This window comes from Numenius arquata, chromosome 4 (assembly GCF_964106895.1).
Source record: "Numenius arquata chromosome 4, bNumArq3.hap1.1, whole genome shotgun sequence".
Classification (NCBI taxonomy): domain Eukaryota; kingdom Metazoa; phylum Chordata; class Aves; order Charadriiformes; family Scolopacidae; genus Numenius; species Numenius arquata.
This window is the reverse complement of record NC_133579.1, coordinates 10,874,316-10,893,817: the sequence shown is the minus strand read 5'-3', so window position 1 is coordinate 10,893,817 and position 19,502 is coordinate 10,874,316. Positions and strand designations below refer to the sequence as shown.

At 37.4% G+C, this 19,502-nt stretch overlaps 1 protein-coding gene across 1 annotated transcript in view; it reads left to right on the top strand.

Moving 5' to 3' along the window:
- RP1 (RP1 axonemal microtubule associated) overlaps positions 1-18,994 on the top strand; it is a 173,898-nt gene extending 154,904 nt beyond the window's left edge. The window contains exons 47-57 of the mRNA XM_074146784.1: positions 207-414; positions 2,046-2,105; positions 2,406-2,584; positions 3,135-3,357; positions 7,824-7,978; positions 8,102-8,177; positions 11,110-11,188; positions 11,411-11,696; positions 13,252-13,330; positions 16,129-16,204; positions 18,925-18,994. Coding sequence (XP_074002885.1) covers positions 207-414; positions 2,046-2,105; positions 2,406-2,584; positions 3,135-3,357; positions 7,824-7,978; positions 8,102-8,177; positions 11,110-11,188; positions 11,411-11,696; positions 13,252-13,330; positions 16,129-16,204; positions 18,925-18,994 — 1,491 coding nt within the window. The remainder of the gene's footprint in view (positions 1-206; positions 415-2,045; positions 2,106-2,405; positions 2,585-3,134; positions 3,358-7,823; positions 7,979-8,101; positions 8,178-11,109; positions 11,189-11,410; positions 11,697-13,251; positions 13,331-16,128; positions 16,205-18,924) is intronic.
- Positions 18,995-19,502: the final 508 nt, after the last annotated feature.

Here is a 19,502-nt window from a genome sequence, read left to right as displayed (position 1 = left end):
ATTTAGCAGTAAATTGCAGAACCACAAGGAGAATACTCAGGAGTTTACTATCTATTAACTTGTCATCTCCAGTTCCATTGATATTTATTGCATTAATGAAAAAAAATAAATCCTGATTTTCCTCTCACTTTCATATTTCAAAATACACTGTTAACTTAGTTCAATGGTTCTGTTTCCATGTGTCTTTTTGCTTCTAAATTTTTCAGGTGGATGTTTTTCAAGTGGAAGCGGTAGATGTTGGGACTCTGCAAAGGATGGTGGTTGAGAAAGGGAAAGGCTCTGACTGGCTTCTGGAGAAGATTATTGTGAAAGAGTCAGCAGCTTCAGGGACAGAAACACTGTTTATGGCTCAGACATGGCTAAAAGACAGACGTGATGGAAAAAGAACTGCCACAGTAACTCTGAATGCCACAGGTCAATATTATCTTCAAACTATCATTTTCTACAAAATTAATTCCTAGCGGCAGAATGCAGCTATGTGATTTACTTCTTTAAACAATTTATGGTTTAAAATATTCCAGTAAAACTTTGTCATTATATAGGGAATTAGTGTGTCTGAACACTGTTGGTTTTTAGTATCATTTAATAACCACTATTTGCCAGAGGATAATTTCTGCTTTGTTACTGCAGATTTACAGTGGTGTAAATGGCAACAAATTTGGCCTATCCTTTTTACAAATTCCTACCTCTCCAAGTCTTACTTCTACTTTGCCACTTGCAAGCAATTTTTTAAGCTTCAAATACCTCTGTCAGCTACTTGCTAGGCATAGTGAAAACGAAGTATATAGTAGGGAAAGCTATGTTTAAGCAGTGGAGAAAATGCCTCCATTGTATTAAAGAAGAGAGTTTTACATTATTTATGCCACACTGTTTGGATAGCTTTTGCCAGAAACTGGACATACTTTTGACTGACACCATGTGGGTTATCAGTCCACAGAGAAGCAGTTTTGACCCCACTGCCTGTGACCACACTCTTTGTCAAGACAAGAAAGGAATGTGCACCCTCCCTCCCTTTGCCGTGGTTTCAATACAAACACAATCTGGTGTGGAAGCCAGGAGGGAACCACAGCACCCCCCAACCAGATCAGTAGGCAACCAAAGCCCAGTATGTACCTTTAAGACTGGTGTATTTCTTATGATCCTGCCCCTGAGAGAAGTAAGTAGACAGTACAGATGAGTCTTTAGATTACAGAAAATATTCTAGTTCTTTTCCTCCTAACTCCCAGGGCATCTCCGCTTGCCACAGCAGCATTGACGTGATGGTGCTTGCCCAGCAATAGCCTACTGAGACTGAGTAGAATTCCAGTGCAATCCATTTCGTCTGCTTTGTCATCTCGAACTTTTGATCATTTGCAGCCCAGAAAGAAAAGGAGGGTGCTGTTATTGTGCAAAAGATTGCATGTTGGGACTTTCTGAATAAAATATAGAAATATTTAGCATGTTTTAAGGTTATATAACATGTTTTCATTAAAATAAAAACCAAAAAGTTTCTGTTTCTACCAGAATGCATTGATTTGGCAGAAGGAAAGTGTTCCTGTGAGGTTTTTTTAACAATAATTGGCAAATCCAAACTTAGTTGTGATCTCAAAAAGAAGGCTTTCCATCTTTGGTTCAGGCCTCTATCCGATGTTTACAAGTAGTTTTGGTCTATACCAAATCCCACTGAAATTAATGGGAGCTGATATCGGTGAGAGGAAAATCAGCCCCTAAAATGGTCATTGAAAACATACAATTAGTTCTGATTCATCCAGACCATAAATTGTATAAATGAAACATAAATGCTTTAAAATGAAAAATTCTTGAATCTTCATGTTACAGCCATTTCATACTAAAGAGCTAGCTCTAGTTAGTTTGTTAAATAGGATGATATGCAGGAAATGACGCTTAAGTAGAAAATTACATTGTACACTTCCAAGTTAAATCTTTCATATAAATGATATAATACTCAGTCAATTGCCTCACTAGAGATGAATACAGGCATTTATTATCATTTAGATGCTGTTCCACAAAAGTATTAATTTGGTCTTCAATCTTTTTTTAATTAGAAATTCAGGAGAGGAGGAGCACTTCTGCCTGGCCTTTAGGAACAGAGCAAATGAATTCAGGTATAGCTTCTGTCATTACATCAACTGTTTTATTCGTCAGTTCTGAAATAATAATGTGAGAGTATTTTCATCACAATACATCATTACACTTACTAGTACTGGCAATATTTCCCCCTTTGTAATAGTAAGAAATGGCAATATACTTAGGGAGCTGATCAGCACCCAGGTGAAGTGCTTATATATTAGTGCTCCCCAAGTAGACTAAGACATGTCTCAGGAATTTTATCTCAGGTACCCCGGTTAATGTATGAGAACAGAAACATCTTTAATCTTTTTATTTTCCTTATTTTATTTGTTCAGAAGGCAGATGGAGGATTTATTTCACAAAACATCAAGAAGAAACAAAAACAGACTTTGAAAAGTTGTCAGAAAATATATCCAAGTTGGTTATGGTTTTTTATGGAAGCAACGGCAAGTCAAATCCAGTTTCCATGGAAAACAAAGTGGAACATCAGGCTAAGAACCAAATAACATATGATGTAAAATTAGATATAGATTTGTCTATATTTAAATTTTCTTTGAGTTTCCTTTTAAAGAGAAATAATCATGTAGTGCTGCAAATGTTGCAGATATTATTGTTTAAATACTCAAGAAAAGCAGAACTGAAATTTTCAGTTGCACACCCGGTTTCATTTTTCATTTCTGGCTTTCTCAAGTTCATGATGATCAAGCATATTCTTTTCTTTTTTGTCAACAAATATTCATAGTTAATAATGCATATCAATTTAAATGGCATTAACATTAAATAGTCACATTTAGAAATCAGTGCAGTATGTAATTTGGATTTGATAGAATAATTGCAATGAATGCCCCTAGAGTATAAAGCTAATATTTCTGTAAGTGCTTACAGTCAACCTGGTTCTGCTGCCTTTGAACTCAATGGGACTTTTAGCACCAAGACAGATGCAAATTGGGGCTAGGTCTGTGCTGAACCCTTAAGAGAACACTGCCTCTCTTCCTATAAATTAGCTTTGTATATATCTATATATCTCTGCTTGGTTGCTAACTCATTGTTTTGTCACTTCCTAGATACATTTACCATCTGATTTGGGAGTGCTTTATAAAGTGAGACTTGGTCCCCAGAGTTTGGAAAACAGCATATCCCAGTTGTCTCCTCGTCACTTTAAAATGCAGAACACATCAACCCTGGATACCTTTAGTCTTACCATAAATAAAACACTTCCTCTTTCTCTTAATGGAGACAGATGGATTGAATTCCCCATAGAGTGGCCATTAAAAGAAGCACTTTCTGGTAGGTAGAAATCTACTTTAAAGCAGTGGAGTGGTCCAGGAGGTTAACATGTCCTAATATTACAATTGAAACCTTTATCAGAACAGAAAATTTTATTGTATTTATTTAATGTTTCATAAAGTCTGGATAAGAATTTTAAATGTATAAAGGAAAATACTATCCACTCAGCTTAATTTCTGTACCATAAAGTGGGAAATGCAATATTCATTTGGTTGCAAAGAACTATTATATGCCACAAAGAACAGCTTATAAGAAATATCCCTTTTGTGCAATGTTGTAATAATTCTACTCTCCTTTATTTAGTCCTCAGCTGCTCATATTACTGACATTAACAACGTGATTTTTTATAGCTTATTTACTATTAAGTGATTTTGGTTTTGTTTTTACATTCCAAACAAAGATTCTCAGTAAATAACAGCTCAAAACTACATATAAACATCAGCTTTATTACCGTTATACACTCCAAATATTTATGCCTGGTAAAATTAGCTCAACAATTGTCTTACATATATCACCTTTGTTCAGCAAAATGAAAGAAACCCTTTCACCTAAAATCCACCATATCTTCCATATTCTTCTGAAACGATGCTTACTAAATGCCACCATATGACAGAACAATTCTCAATTTAATAAACAGAGCAAATAACGATACTTAATATTCAAATAAATTGTGCCTGAGTTTTATGAAGAAAACAAATGAGTGACCTGGGTAAAGAATAAGTCAGTTCTGAGTGAGCTGAAGTAGCTGTTAAATGAACTACCCCAATACGCTTTTGATTGGAATTTACGGCCCAGTTTCAGTGAGGTGTTTGCATGCGTCTAACTGTAAACATGCAAGTAATCTCAGTAGAATTAGCAAGAATTAAGGGGTTTTTTTGATATTTTGGCTGCAACCGAAGATTTAAATTTTGTATTCAGGCTTTAGATTTTATATTGCTTAGAGTTGTTATTGTCTCTTGAAGACTTGCACATTATGGGTACAGAACAGGGCTTAGTGGCTTTCATCTCCTATACACGAGATTGAAACAAAGAGGACCTTCAGATTAACACAAAGCACATGATTGTGCCCCTTGAAAAAGACTGGTCGCTGTCACATGCAGAAGTATTTAGGATACATGTACAAACACAGAAATGGTGAGAGAAAGATGCAGCATGGGTGATAAATGGGCAGTGGGACTGGAACCCTTGTGACCGTCATTCTGGCCCTGGCTCTGTCACTGACCTCCTGGTTAAAAAAATTATTTCCCCATTCTTTGCTTTTTTTTTGGTAATAATTTCCTTCTTTGTCCAATGCTTTGAGATCAAGAGATAAAAAAATCACAGAAAAAGGAATAGGTATTCTATTACCTATGTGTTTAGGTAAAAGAACAAACAAAATAGCTCATCTCTCTTGCATTTATTTCTTTCCACACATGCTTTAGCAGTCTTCAAGGAGGGATTTGTAACCACAGTGAAGATAAAAACTAGGACAGTGAGAAAACATATTCCCCCAAATCTTTGCCATTTTATGTCCAAGAGAGCTTTAAGCAGCTCCACAGCAGGTGGCACACGTGGAGTTCAAAGTGATTCTTTACACACAAACGTACTTGCAATTCATTGTGCAAAACAGATCTGCTTTTCCGTCAGCTTTCTAAATCTAATTTGTTTTCTCCTTAGTTTTCTTCTTCTCAGCTAAAAGCAAAACCAGTATTGTGTTAATTGGAATGGAAAGCAGCCGATGATAATCACCTTAACCAGAAGCCGTGTGCTGTTAAATTTCAGATGCAGCTCTGTCGTTCATAGAGTGCCTTAGTATTTCATGTCTTAGTTATATTTTCCTTTTTTTTTTTTTCATTTTGTACTTGGGATTGGGATGAAGCATATGCTAATGGCTCATTGAAACCATCAAAACACAGTTGATAAAATACAGTGCAGACCCTTGAGATCCAGCTGCGCGCACATGTGCCTTTGGGTGTATTAATGGGGAGAGGCCTCCAGCTGAGTATATACATAAATAGTTTCTCTTCTCTGTACCTTCCTTTGAGATGCTTACCCCTCAGGAATCCCCAGGGATGAAACGGTGCTCTTTCTCTCTCACATACAGGGCTGTACAGAAGGGGAATTTTGCACTGCTGTAGCTTTTAAAGCAAAACAATTAAATAGTGAAAAGGTGAAAAAAAAAAAGTATTATGCTACTTTTAAACAGCTGACTATTTCCACAAAGTTAATACAGAGCCATAATTCCCACTGAGATTATGAAACCATTAGATTTTTATAAAATTAATGGAGTGGTAACATTCATATATGTTATCCTTATTGTATGGAACTTCTTTTCAGAGATTTCCTTCATCTTTCCCCTTTCCAATCTATTCAGCCCACTGCAGAGATAAAAGCTCTCTTGCCCCCATTTGCCCTGTGATGGTCTGATCCCACTACCTCAACAAAGACCACCTTTTATGCATTTTACCCTCTTCCCTTGCCTACATTAGTCCCCTTCAATTGCCTTTGTTTGTACAGCGTAGTCTGCCAGTCCTACCCACTGTATAATCTGATCCAAAGTTCACTCACTCAGTCTGTAGTTGACTATGTGTGTCAGGGCCATGATTAGACAATAGATCTTACTTGCCTTGGCCAGAGTCACCTGGAACCTCCAGCCACGGTGGGCATAGGATGTCCATTTAAGATCACGCCTGAGCTACGTCAGATGTGAGTCTGTCTCTAGTCCTTTCTCTGATCCTGTCTTCTGGAAGGACCTTGGACCTATGTTGTGGCCTTATTTTCAATCCTGTCTCTGGGCCTTTCTCCTGCTGCTCCTGTCTAGACCACCAGAATGGATCCCAGACCTTTTTCACTGTTTGCTGCATTTGGGATTGCTGGCAGCTCTGCTGGCTGTGTCCATATGCTGCAGGACTATAACCTGGTGAGTGAGGGCACTGCCTACGCTGGGGTTGCGCTCTGCTCCTGTCTTGTCCACCCTCCTGGGGCAGGCCAACACTTGCCGCTCTCCCACACAGTGATCCAAGACACAAGCCTTCCAAATGCAATTCTTTCACTCGTGTTTTGGGCGGTCCAGCCTCACTCCTCAAGTTTCAGATATGGGAGACTATGATAAAACTGAAGCCAAGTAAAATAAAAAGAGGACACTTAGAAAATCATAGTTATAGCCAAAAATAGCACTGCATTGCATCCCTGACCAAATATATTTTTTCCTCTCCTGATTTTTGATCTTGGCTGTAATAACACCCACCATATTCCATACAGTCCTTTACTCTTATATCTTACCATGCCATGATTTGATGTTCATTAGGCAGCATCGATTTTCGGTTTTTGTATCCTCTACCACTTACACTTTTACTAGTTTTTACCTCCATAGTTAAAACTAAATAGCTTTTTGGCACTATAGATTTCTTTCCACGCACCTGCTCAACTGCAGTAGGCATTCAACAAGGGGCTGTTCTGTTGCTGATGCTGGGGAAACAGGCAAGGCCCATAGAACACAGCTGGTTCTTGTACTGAAGTCAGTATTTTAGATCATCATTAGATCTGAAAGGTGATAATCAACAGCTTGTTATCTGCTTTACCTGAACTTTGTCTTCTTGACTTCCAAAGGATGCAGGTGATCTGTTTATACACAGAGTCCTGTATGGGATAGGTGTCTTCCTGATCTAAGCTCTGAGCCATATTCTACAGAAACTTTCTGCAAGGTCAGGATTCATCCTCTTCTACCACAGCATCTACAGGAATAAAAAGGAGGTGATAGGTAGATGATTAAAAGAGGTAAATATTCAGGACTGTCACATCATTTGGCTCTATGAGTACAATGTAAATTAATATAAACAGATGCTCTGTGTATGCGTTTACTTTTAAAGGTGTTCGGATGTTGTCATCTTGTCTTCAATTAAATAACTATAACCACTGCATAAATTGCAAACAGCACAGATTCATGGATGACAACTTCAGCTGAGACAGACTTGTCTTCCTGAGCTTGCTCTGTAGTCAGTGGATGCGTTCCATCATAGTTCAAAGCAACAACTTAGGTTCTCTGAGTCACAAGCCAGGAGCTTTTCTCTCCATCTCTTAGATGATGAAGTCTGAAGGACTTGCCTCCCCAGCTAAAGTCAGTCTTTGTAAAGATCCCAAAACTGATTGATGAGTCTGACACTTATTAGGATTTTACCTATTAGGCATTTGCCATTAAAAAGAAAAAGGCAACTGACTGTGGTAATTTTTCCACAATGTGGTACTGTTACAAACAGCATAAAGCATAGGCATGTTTCTCTGTAATTTACTGTATAGTTGTCAGCATCACCAGTGTTTATAGTTACAAGACAAAATTAAGGAAAAAATTGAAAAAAATTTGAATTTTACTATTATTTTCAAGTGTTTGAATTTTTAATTCCATATGACTGCACATTGCTATGTTGCCAAATATCTGTGCAAGATTATGGCACAGTCTTAACAAGATCTCTTTCTGCTTGACATTGCAGTGGTTACATATCATCTAACAGTATTTTCTAGAAATATTTTGAGTGAGAGAAATTTAGTGCATATGACTGCGTGTATATATGGTACTCATGGTGACACAGGGGACAGATCCCTTCTCTGGTCGTTGCAGAATGTCCAGCAGGGAGAGAACAACGAGGTATTCTGTCTTTAAAATTTATCCTTTAATCCATTTTTGTACTTCCTATATACTATTTTCAAATCTTCCTAGACACTTAAGTAATATAGTTTAAGATTGTAATACTGCGTAATTTTATTTCAGTCATTTCTAGTTGCTGTGGATGCTGTTGAATTGGGAGAACTGGACAAAGTTGTTCTTTTGATCAGCAGTAAAACAGGTAAAGTACTTTTGCTGCTCTCTAAAGTCAGTGATGTGAATCACACAGCTAGCCTCCTGTTAAAAGCAATGAAATCCCTGCCAGAGTTAAATCCTGATTAATTTCCTTTAGCTATTTTTGCTAAAAGGTGATATTATATAAAGCAAAATCCTACATTTTGACACATTAAAGCCCTTGGATCTAAAGGCTATATCATTATTCTATCAAGAAAGTAAACTATTCCTTTCCGTACAAGAAAGAAAAATGGAAAATTAGGATGAATAATTATATTCCATGATCAATACGTGATCTATTAATAAGCAATCTAGGAGAATAATTATAACTCACATAAGAAACTGGTATTGTTTAATTTTCCTTTTGTGGTTTAGTTATTTTCACTGTTTTCCCCACCTGTTCTGTTTTCTTCCTGTGACATTCAGAGGTGGATTTTATTCCTATTAGGCAATCAGCCCTTTTGTCACCGAATTTTATTAAAATCATCATAAATTTAACATCCTTTGCCTCTTCTGTAGGGTGAGGGTAGCTATCATGCTACTAAGGAATATTCAAAGAATTAATTATAAAACTTTCTGAATTCCTTTAATAAAATTTGCTATATAATTGCAAATTGTTACTTACTACACATTGCAGTTGACTGTTTTCAGACAATTTTCTAGGAAAACAAGGGTTCTGTGTTTGCACTTTATCTGTCTTTATTGTTTGCCCATCTGTTGGCTCCTCGTAATAACCTTTTGGACTCATCACCCCATTTCAACCAAATCTGTAAAATGTGTACAGACGTCAAAGACATTTGGGCAGGTAGTGTGTACATACCGGTTGGCTGGTCAACACCTCCTGCCCCACAGCATGGTCTACCTTTGCCACTGAGGGCTTCAGAGGGGGCATGGTGTGAAGCTGCACTTTAACTATAGAGGGGAAGGGAAGGAGAGGGATAGTCCTGCCATGCTGCTGTAGGGGAGCAAGGCGTATAGCTCACTACTTTTGTTTCCCACAGTTATGAAAGTTAACTATGGCCACCTGTCTGACTGACAGTCATTGAACATGGGAATTGCATGTTGCCGAAGGGCACCACAGAGAGCATGATGGGCATGATTTTTCTGGTCAGGTTTGAAAACATGATTCACAAAGGAGGGACTTTGGGACTCATTGGCTCTGTGTGTGTAATGTAGAGAGGATTGGGCAGATGTATCATACATTTCTTCCAAAGAAGTTACTTAGATGATAAAGAACTTTAGATAAGTAAGGGTGTCCATACTCATCTAGACTTGTCTGGGCTGAGACTAGTTTGGACCAAGACTTTGAACAAAAAATCCGCAAACACAAAAGCTCTTTAGCTTATAAAGTCAGATGAGGGTGTTGGTGGATGAGAAGCTCAACATGAGCCTGCAATGTGTGCTGGCAGCCCAGAAAGCCAACCATATCCTGGGCTGCATCAAAAGAAGCGTGGCCAGCAGGTCAAGGGAGGTGATTCTGCCCCTCGACTCTGTTCTGGTGAGACCCCACCTAGAGTACTGTATCCAGCTCTGGAGCCACCAACATAAGAAGGACATGGACCTGTTGGAGCAAGTCCAGAGGAGGGCCCTGAAGATAATCAGAGGGCTGGAGCACCTCTCCTATGAAGGCAGGCTGAGAGAGTTGGGGTTGTTCAGCCTGCAGAAGAGGAGGTTCCGGGGAGACCTTATAATGTCCTTTCAGTACCTAAAAGGAGCCTACAGGAGAGATGGGGAGGGACTCTTTATGAAGGAGTGTAGTGATAGGACGAGGGGTAACTGTTTTAAACTAAAAGAAGATAGATTTAGGTTAGATATTAGGAAGAAATTCTTTACTGTGAGGGTGGTGAGGCACTGGAACAGGTTGCCCAGAGAAGCTGTGGATGCCCCATCCCTGGAGATGTTCAAGGCCAGGCTGGATGGGGCTTTGAGCAACCTGGTCTAGTGGGAGGTGTCCCTGCCCATGGCAGGGGGGCTGGAACTAGAGGATCTTTAAGGTCCCTTCCAACTCTAACCATTCTATGATTCTATGATATGTACCCTGCGTAATTGGTCAGCCCAGGCAGAGTGTTGCTGTAATGCATTTGTGCCTCTTCAAGTATCTGAGCAGGTTTTTAAGATCAGGTGGTTCGAGACACACTCCTGAAGCTTCTGACTCTCTCCATGCACTGTCCAGGCAGGTCATGAGTGCAACAAGATGTCCTGGATTCCTCCCCAGGAGCCTGAACCTATTAATTTAGACTCCTACTGATATAATTAAAGAGACATTAATTGGACAGTAGTAGAAGACATTGGGATGCAGTTTGCTAACAGGGCTGAAGAGACAAATAATGGAAGAGAAGGCAAAATGAATAGTCTTCATGACTAACTAGTGACAAGAGATCCAGGCCACTGTTATAGCCAGCATGTAGCTGAAGTCCCCAGCAGAAAATTCAAAAGGAAGTGTAAGTCAGAGAGAAATCCTTCTCGAACAGCAGAGGTATACAGTAAGTTGCTGAACTTCCTTCATACCTCCCATCTCACAAGATCCTCTTTGTGCTGCATGTGGAATGGAGATCGAACCCTCTTGTCAACCCGTCACTGAGGAGGAAGCACCAGATATGTATGTCTGCTCTTCCTCCTCAAATGTGCCTGCCTGAGTCATGCTGAATCTATTCTGCATGCCTGTCCAATGATGGTGAGGACAACACTCCTTTGTGTCACTAAGACAAAGGAAATGCTTACTCCTCAATTTCTAAATTGGGGGTTCAAACAAGAACAAAAAAAGGACTGTTATGATGATTTCAAGATTTTTAAGTCAATTGCTGGTATTAATAAATTATATTTTAATGCGGTAGGAATGACACCATTATATCAACAACAGACTCTACCTAATTCCTTGACGTGCAGCACAACATTTTCACTATTTTTCCTTCACTTTCACTTTATTTCCTTCTTTGTAGACTGCAAAGTGGACATTAAAAAATTGCATTTGAAAGAAGCTGTAGAGGATCATCCTATCTATGTATTTGAAGTGAATGAGTAAGTATATTATGTAAAGCTAGTCATGTTTTAGTCATTTTGTAGTATAATAGTTGAAAACACTGAGTGGGCATTGAATTAAGATAACTGTCACGGTGTGGTTCAATCAATGGATATTTTTAAAATCAGTTCACCTTTAACTGTCCCACATTAATTCATAGGATTTTCTGATTTAACATATGATTTACTTACCACAAAATCATATGTGGCTTTGTTTTTCAGAACGTTTTCTGTGAATGAAAATAAGCCAGAAATACAGAGAGAAATCCCAGTATCTTTTGTTATTAGAGGAGACAAACAAAAGAATGACATAGATAACAACTTACATAAAGAAGGAAGTGAAACAAGAAATCTGACAGAATATACTATTAAAGTATACACAGGTGACCAAAGGGGAGCAGGGACTGATGCCAATGTGCATATTATTTTATTTGGGAATGAGGACAAATCTGAGGTATTTCAACTCTCTCAGTCACTGGAGCATCAAGACCCCTTTGAAAGAGGAAAGGTGAGTACATAGATTTTATAGGATGTGTCCACTTCTGCACTGGGAAAGCAAACTTTAAATTTATGCAAGATCTTTACAGAACCTAAGGCATTTATCCTGTTTTCCACAACGCTAGGTGAGATACAGTCTCATTTATCTCTGTGTTTTCACCAGAGTAACCAAGGGACATTTTATTTCTATTGTATCTAGCTGACTGTTGCTCTTCTGTCTCTTAGTCCCAAATACATCTTCATATTGCACCCACTCATCTGCCCAGTTATGCATTTCCTTCATCTGAAATGCACAACATGCATTGCCTGTGCATGTGTATGTACGTGCAATATCCCTTGCTGTTGCACAAACTTTGAGTATTGTGCTTGAGAATACATCAGTTTCTTACATCCCATCATTTTACTTTGCCATGGAAACTGATGCTGTGAGCCTCACCGAACGTATAAGCCTATAACCAGATAAAATGGAACTATGCACATCAACCTGATTCTGATATCCATCATGCTTCAGGCTATTCAGAGACCCCTCATTCAGATATAGATATTTGCATAAGAATGCTGATTCTCCACATGATGTCCTAGTATATTCGCAGAATGTTCTCCTATTTTAATAAACATATTACTGTGGCAAAGGAATTGCTCCATTTGCTCACCACCTGTGCAATGGAGTATAATGATGGTTACCCTTATGGGGCAAGAAATAAATATATTTTCCATTTCTTTCTCCTGTGGATTTCTTGAAAAGTAATGACTGAATAATTAAAACTCCAGTTAAAATATCTTCCTTATGAGATTCACCTCATTATCTCCAGCACTACTAAACATTTTTTTACTTGCAGTTCTGGGTTCTTTAGCCAGTATGTCCGTGAATATCTTCTAAAAGATCTTTACCCACATATTTTCCTCCATACTGAGGAGGTTAATAAATCTAGTTACCTATCGGCACAAGGAGCAAGTAAGAAAGCGTCTTGACTAGTACTTCCTTTTGCCTAGTAATATGCAGGAGGTGTCATTGCTCTTTCAAATAGAAGAGTAGATACATAGAAATCCTATTAGCGATCCAGCTAACTCAATGGGTAGCCAGTGATATCAAGCAATGAAAAAAGGATCTCACTTTAAAAAAATCTGTAATATGAAACAAGGTAATATTTTAAATTTAAATACATAGTATTTGAGGGAGATAATGCTATGTGTAGTAAAAGCCTTTATCTTTTATGTTCTTGAATGTATATTTATGTATCATATACTGAAAACGTTTTAGAAGTCTGTAGCAGTTGAGAATTTGTAAGCGAGGAAAAGTATTTTTCTAGTAAATGAAAGTCAGGAAAGAGGTAGGGATTGTCCTATTATAAGTTGAAAAGTGACTCTTTCATGTTTAAACTCGGCCATAGTAGATGATCTGTACCACAGATCTTCAGTAAGGAAAATAAACCACACCAGGTGTCAGTCACCTATTTTGAATTGGTGTTATTGCATTTGAATTAGTCTCAGAACTGACCTAAACAAATTTATAAGTTTCCAGACATTGGTATATTATTTTTAATAACTGTATTTTAATATTAAAGGTTGATACATTCAAGATTACGACAAAGAAATTAGGCAGCCTACACTCAATTGAAATCGGTCATGATGGGAAAGGATTTGGTAAGTATACTGCATGAGTGCAATAGCCTTGTAAAAATCTGCTTAAATATCTGCTTGTCACTTAGAAAGGTTTTTGAAGTCATGTTCCTGCTAGAGCAAGCTAATACAAATCTGTATACAGACGAGGTCAGTCTGACTGCTCTTGCTTACACCCCCTCTGTCTCTATCACATTTTGCTTGACTTTACCTTGAATTTTTTTTTTTCTAACAGAGAAGAGATCTAGTTAGCATAAACCTCAGAAGGTTTTATCCTTCAAACATTGCTCAGCCAAAACTCCTATTAGATGTCTTAAATAACATAGGATTGAATTTTCAAACTGCAGGCTAAACTTTCCATGCTTTGAACATTACCTAAGAAATGTCTGGGAAAATTTGGGACTGTGGCCAAAGCGTGCTGTAGCTCCCTCTGACACACACACGGCTTTTCTTCTTGTGGAAGCTGAACTATGAGGTGAACATTAATGGGCACCAGGTCTTGCCCTGATGTTAAGTTATAATGGGGCTACAGTACGTATCCACACATGATGATGGAAACTGTTTCTATGTACAGCGTATTACACATAACCTCTAAAACCCAAATCTTACCAAAAATAAGATGGAAGACTAAGGCATATAATATTTTGATCTTACATTTAGCGGTGCTAAAGAACCCTAGAGATACACAAATATGTAAACGGGATGTGCAGACAATGTACACCTTGGGTCAAAAATGTCTGATTGTATTGAGTTATTCTAGTCAGGTGCCTAAAAGGAACAGGTTTAGGTTTAATACAACCTGATTTATCTAAGTGCATGAGCCACTACAAGGTGGCAAGGGTTTATCATATCTAGGATGAATCAAGCAAAATTCTGCAAATAGCAGTTCCTGTTGAGGCAAAAGTTGAACAGTTTTTTTTTCTGGCAAAAGTTGAACAGTTTTTTTTTCTAAGTACCAAGTCATGTTGTACATGTTATGGTATTGAAAACTCAAAAAGAAGAGCCATCAAACCTGTTGAAATACCTAAAACAAATAAAATCCTCCTGCTGACTTTCATCTTGCTCATGTTAGCTGCTGTACATGCACACACTCCAGCTAAGAACTGATCTGGGAAGGGAACTCCACAGCAGCAGACTTCTGGCACACTGAGAGTTGCACAGAAGTCTGCGGGGGAAATATAGGTTGAACTTTTATTTCCTGGGTCCCAAACCATCAACAACATTATTATTTTTCCTCTCTTTGTCCTGATCAACATCACATAGCTGCTAACGGTGCCTTTCTAGCACAGCTGGTGTGTGTTGATTCATCTTACATACGTGACCACCTTCCTCCAAATTTTCCTCTGAAAATATCTGCAAGTGTCTTTTGTCACGTCAGCTGTTATCCTCCCCAGCATCCTCAAATGTAACGCCTCTTTGAAATGTTTCATCTGCTTGCTAATCTTTCCTAGCTGCCTCTAGATTTCTCTGTACCTGGAGATTTCAGTGAGGTCTGTTGGAGTTCTATCAACAAAGGATAAAGCATCAGATTTTAAATTTTTCAAGAGAGCAAACATACCTTTATATTCATTTGTAAAGAGCCGTGTAAATTTGAGAGACTGTAAATTTTTATTGCTGATAATCTTGACTCTGAATTACAGAGATTTCATGAAAGGTCATATATTCCGAGTGGAGTCTATGATATATTAAACCATTCACAAGATTTCATTAAAGAAGCTCCAAAAGTACTTCACAATATCAATAAATGACTCTTGCGAATTGAAGATGAAAAATGTAGACACCTTTATGGCCTAGTTACACTAGCTAATTGTTTGAAAATGTGCATGAAAAGTGAGAAACATCGCTATGCCTTTACCTTTTATCTAAATCGGTATAATTTGCAAATATTTTTATATTAAATTTTTAGCCTATTTACAAATAAAAATATATTTATTGGTTTTAGCTTACTTAATACTTTGTCCAAATATTTGAAAACCAAAATAATTTGTTAGAATGTAGTATTTTATCTCTAGGACATGCAAGGAATACCAAAAGTGTTTCAGCTACTAGCAGTATGATCTTAATTAGTTTTTAAATGTTGTCATTAAGTATTTGCATTGGCAAACATGACTAAAGATGTCAGCACAAACATTGTATATCTATAATAAAGGGGTTTTTTTAAAAATCTTCATATTTTAATATTCTATGAAATAAAATTCTATAGCACAAGTGTGAAGGTATTTTTCACACAACAAAACAGGAGATTATAGTAGAATATTAAATACATTGTTAAAGCTAAAACAGATGAGAGTGTTGGCCTAAACGGAGATGCTATTCTGAATCATGACTGCTGGAGAAATACGGATATGAGAAGAACTCAGCCTCGACCACTTGGTTGATATAAGTATAAATATATTAATTAGAAAGAAGTAGCAGAATTTCTGTTTTCCTACTGTATACCCACCAGGGGTGTACTTTGAGTGCACTTCAGAGTACCAAAAAGGGCAAAATGGGATTTCAAGAATTTATTAAATATTACCACGCACTCTGTTTCATTTGTCTTACTGCTTGTTCTGTTTAATATGGAAAAATGAGTTAAGTTGTAATAAAAATCTTCCTTTATATTTTCTGTCAAAAATATCAAAGACCTTCTCTGTAAAATTGAGAGAAGTTGGTAGTAATTTGAATCATCTACATTTCAGTTTTATTATTGATATTGAATACATTAGGAAGTACTGAATGACACAGGGTTTGGAAATGAAAACAGAAACCTTTCTTATGCTTTATTTGTGTTTTGGTTATATTAAATTTGCTCTTTTTTTTTTTTTTTTTTCCTTTTACAGCGAGTGGCTGGTTTCTGGAAAAAGTAGAAATCACAGATGCATCTAAGAATCCAGTGTATTGCTTCAACTGTAACAGGTCAGTAGGTCAGTTCATCACCACTCTTGTAGGTGCTGTTTTCTTTATAACAAGAATTAGTAGTAGTCTATTTAGTCTCTCAGGTGTTTCTCTTTTGGTTTCCTAAAACCAATTTTTTAATTGGTTGGTAATTTAATTGGTAAGAATTTTTTAACCATGTTCCTATCAGTCCATCTCCAGTAACTTTTCAACCCTTTGGCCAATTTCAATCTAATTTGTCAGAAGAATATTTAGAGGAAGATACTATATTTTTCCAAGTTACTAATATAGAAGGGAGAGACACAATTTAGTGCTTTTGCCAAGAGAGGATACCAGTATGCCGTTTTCAAGGGGTAGAAGCTGTCTGGTGAACCGTTACACAAGTATTGGCACATATGTAGCTCTGACAAACATATCATGGGTAGGGAAACAGGCAAGGGAGGGAATCAGAAATATGGGGTGGTGGGAGGACGGTAGGTTATGGTGGTATAGATACAAAACTGGAGAAAAAGAAGTGTATTTATTTTATTGAGCAAAAGCAACGTTAGAATCCTTCTGTTTCAGTGTCTGCTTAGTATGGGTCTAAGACACATTCAGCAGATAGGGTAAAGATAAAAGAAACCTTTTTATATTGTATTGTAAGAGGATAATGATCTAAATTTAGACATTTATTTGGATAAAGGGGTGCTGGGCTAAAGGGCTTCTAATGTACAAAAAGAAAATCCACTTCAGTCTGCCTCAAACTGAAATAATATACTTTCAGAAGTTGGAAATTAAATTGAAAGGTATATTTAGAGGGAATGATCACTAAAGTGTACAGTTTACAGCTTAAAAAAAATTCAGAATAAACAACAGAAGCAACAAACACATTTATGTCTTTCTAAGTGTAAAGTAGATTTTTAAGGTATCTGGCAAACAGACAAGTGTGAAAACTCACAAGTTCCCTAAATCTAGAAAGAGGGATGTTACCTGGTGGTTTGAAAACAGAAATGGTAGCCAAGGATATTTATCGTTCTCCTAAATGTGTCTGTAAACTTGACAATTCGTGGAAGCCAAATCCCAACCCTGTAACCCAAAACCCCAACATTTTTTAAGTTCTTTGATAGTCAGTTGGACTCTACAGTCTAAGTCATGAGAATCTGTAGCTGTTACCAATCTCAACAACATGGAACTTCTTCCAACAAGATTAAGCTTCTTTTCATTAAACTTCTAAACACATGCTCAGGTACAATCTAATCTTCTAGATACCTAGATTTAGGATAGCGGGCATGAGCAAAAGTCCTTAGACCACAGTATCACTCAGGCGTGCAACACAATCCATGATGGGATTTTCAGTTGATGTCACTCCACCTCTTTTGCTTGTAAGAGTTCTCAGACCACACCAGTCAGAGGAAGATTCTTCAAAAAGATAGCTTGCAACAAACATTTTTTCCAGAGATTTTTTTTTTGCAATTTTATTTAGTCTTATGGTAAAAACACAAAGGTATGTAAGAGACCCATTCGGAGCAAGAACTTGAATCACATCATTGATGTGGGGAAGTGACTGACAGAGATTGATTCTACAGACTGCTGACTAGGACATTTAACTGGGACCTTGGTGGGTTAGAGCCATGTCCTTACCCTAATGTATACCTACTTACTCAAAATGTAAGAATTTCAGTAAGAGAGATTAGGAGGTCCACCCCAGAGTACTCAGTGACTCAGAGGCTATGGGGCACTCCTGGGATATAGGAAACTATAAGTTCATCTCCCTATTCCAGCTCAGACATGGAGCTTCTCATCTCATGGCCTACTGTGTAAACAGGGAATAGGTTCATTCTCTCACAAAGGAAGGACTCCTCTAAAACAAAACCTGTGTCTAAAAGATATTCATTACTGCAAACCTGAAAGGAGGTGGGCATCCTTTACTAACCCATTTAAATGCCTGTTGTCTAGCTTACAAGTCACACCTTTCCTTGGCTCTGAGACTTCCATGAGCAATTTTATCTGCCAAGATTAGTCGTGTTTCAGCATTTCAGCCTGGAACTGTTCAGCTTCAGCCATATCTCCGAGCTGTTCAATGGTGCGACTTCAGACGTGAGCTACATTAACGCTATACTGGCTGGGAATCCCTCCCATACTAGATCCTTAGTAGACATCACATCAGATAGTCGATCATAAGCCTTGCAGAAGTGTTAGAAGCTTTTTAACTCTCTTTGGAAATTATTATCATTGCCTCCAGGGTTCCAGTTAACATCAATCTACTTGAGCTTTGCACTCAGACCTATTTCCCCATATAGTCAATAGTAAAACCTCCATCAGCTCTTACAGAGCAGCGACTGGGGCCACATGCAACTCAGTGTTTGTCTCATATCACGAGATATGAGAAATAAACAGTCCCTGGAATGGAATACATGGGCAATAACCCACTATTCCAGAACAGGTGTCCTTATTCTAAATTATTCTGATTTTATGCCACTCAATGAAACAATCTACTTGTAACTTATACAACCAACAAATGAAATTAATGTATATTTCATAAATATATTTCTGAAGTTAAATTCTAAATTAGCATATATAGATCTAAAAAAAAAAAAATTAAAAATCACTATTTTCCACAAACTGGCTACTGCTTCTGTATAAAACAACATAAAAACTCTTCTAGAAATCCAAAGGTGCAGAGGCAGGCTCTCATGATTTGTCTGTTTGTTAAGTTTTATATGTTCTGTACCTCTGACAGATTTTTATGTTTTTCCCTTAAGGTGGCTTGCTGAGGACGAAAGTGATGGCCGCACTGTAGTGCAACTTTATCCACAGCTGCTTGATTTCTGATTCTTTCTGAGTATGTTGCTTCTCCAAATTCACGTGGATTTGATTTACTTGTATTTTATAATTTTGAAGGTATTGTAATTACTGTGAAGGAATGTCAAAACAATACATTAAAAACATCACAGTAAATTAGACACGTCTAATGTGAACACAGCATTCCGATCCTATTAGAGATGCTCAAAAACGTTGCATGACTGAAATTTAGAAAACAGAAATTTAAATCTGTAATATGGCTCTGTGGACTTGATCTGAGCGTTCATAATGGTAGGCATGTGTAGTAACATACTCAAACCTTTTTGTTTCAGTAATAATTTGTGGGTAAGTTAAATTTAGCTCTTTGGTCAAATCTGTCAATATTTATTAATTTGATAAATCTGTTTCAATTTCAACATTTAGTAAAATTTAGATGTTCTCAAAACCATTTTTTGAACAAACTGCACGACTCTTCAGCCTTACCACATATTGCTTCCTTTTTCTGTAAGACCGTAACAGAGGCTAATAAAAAATTTGT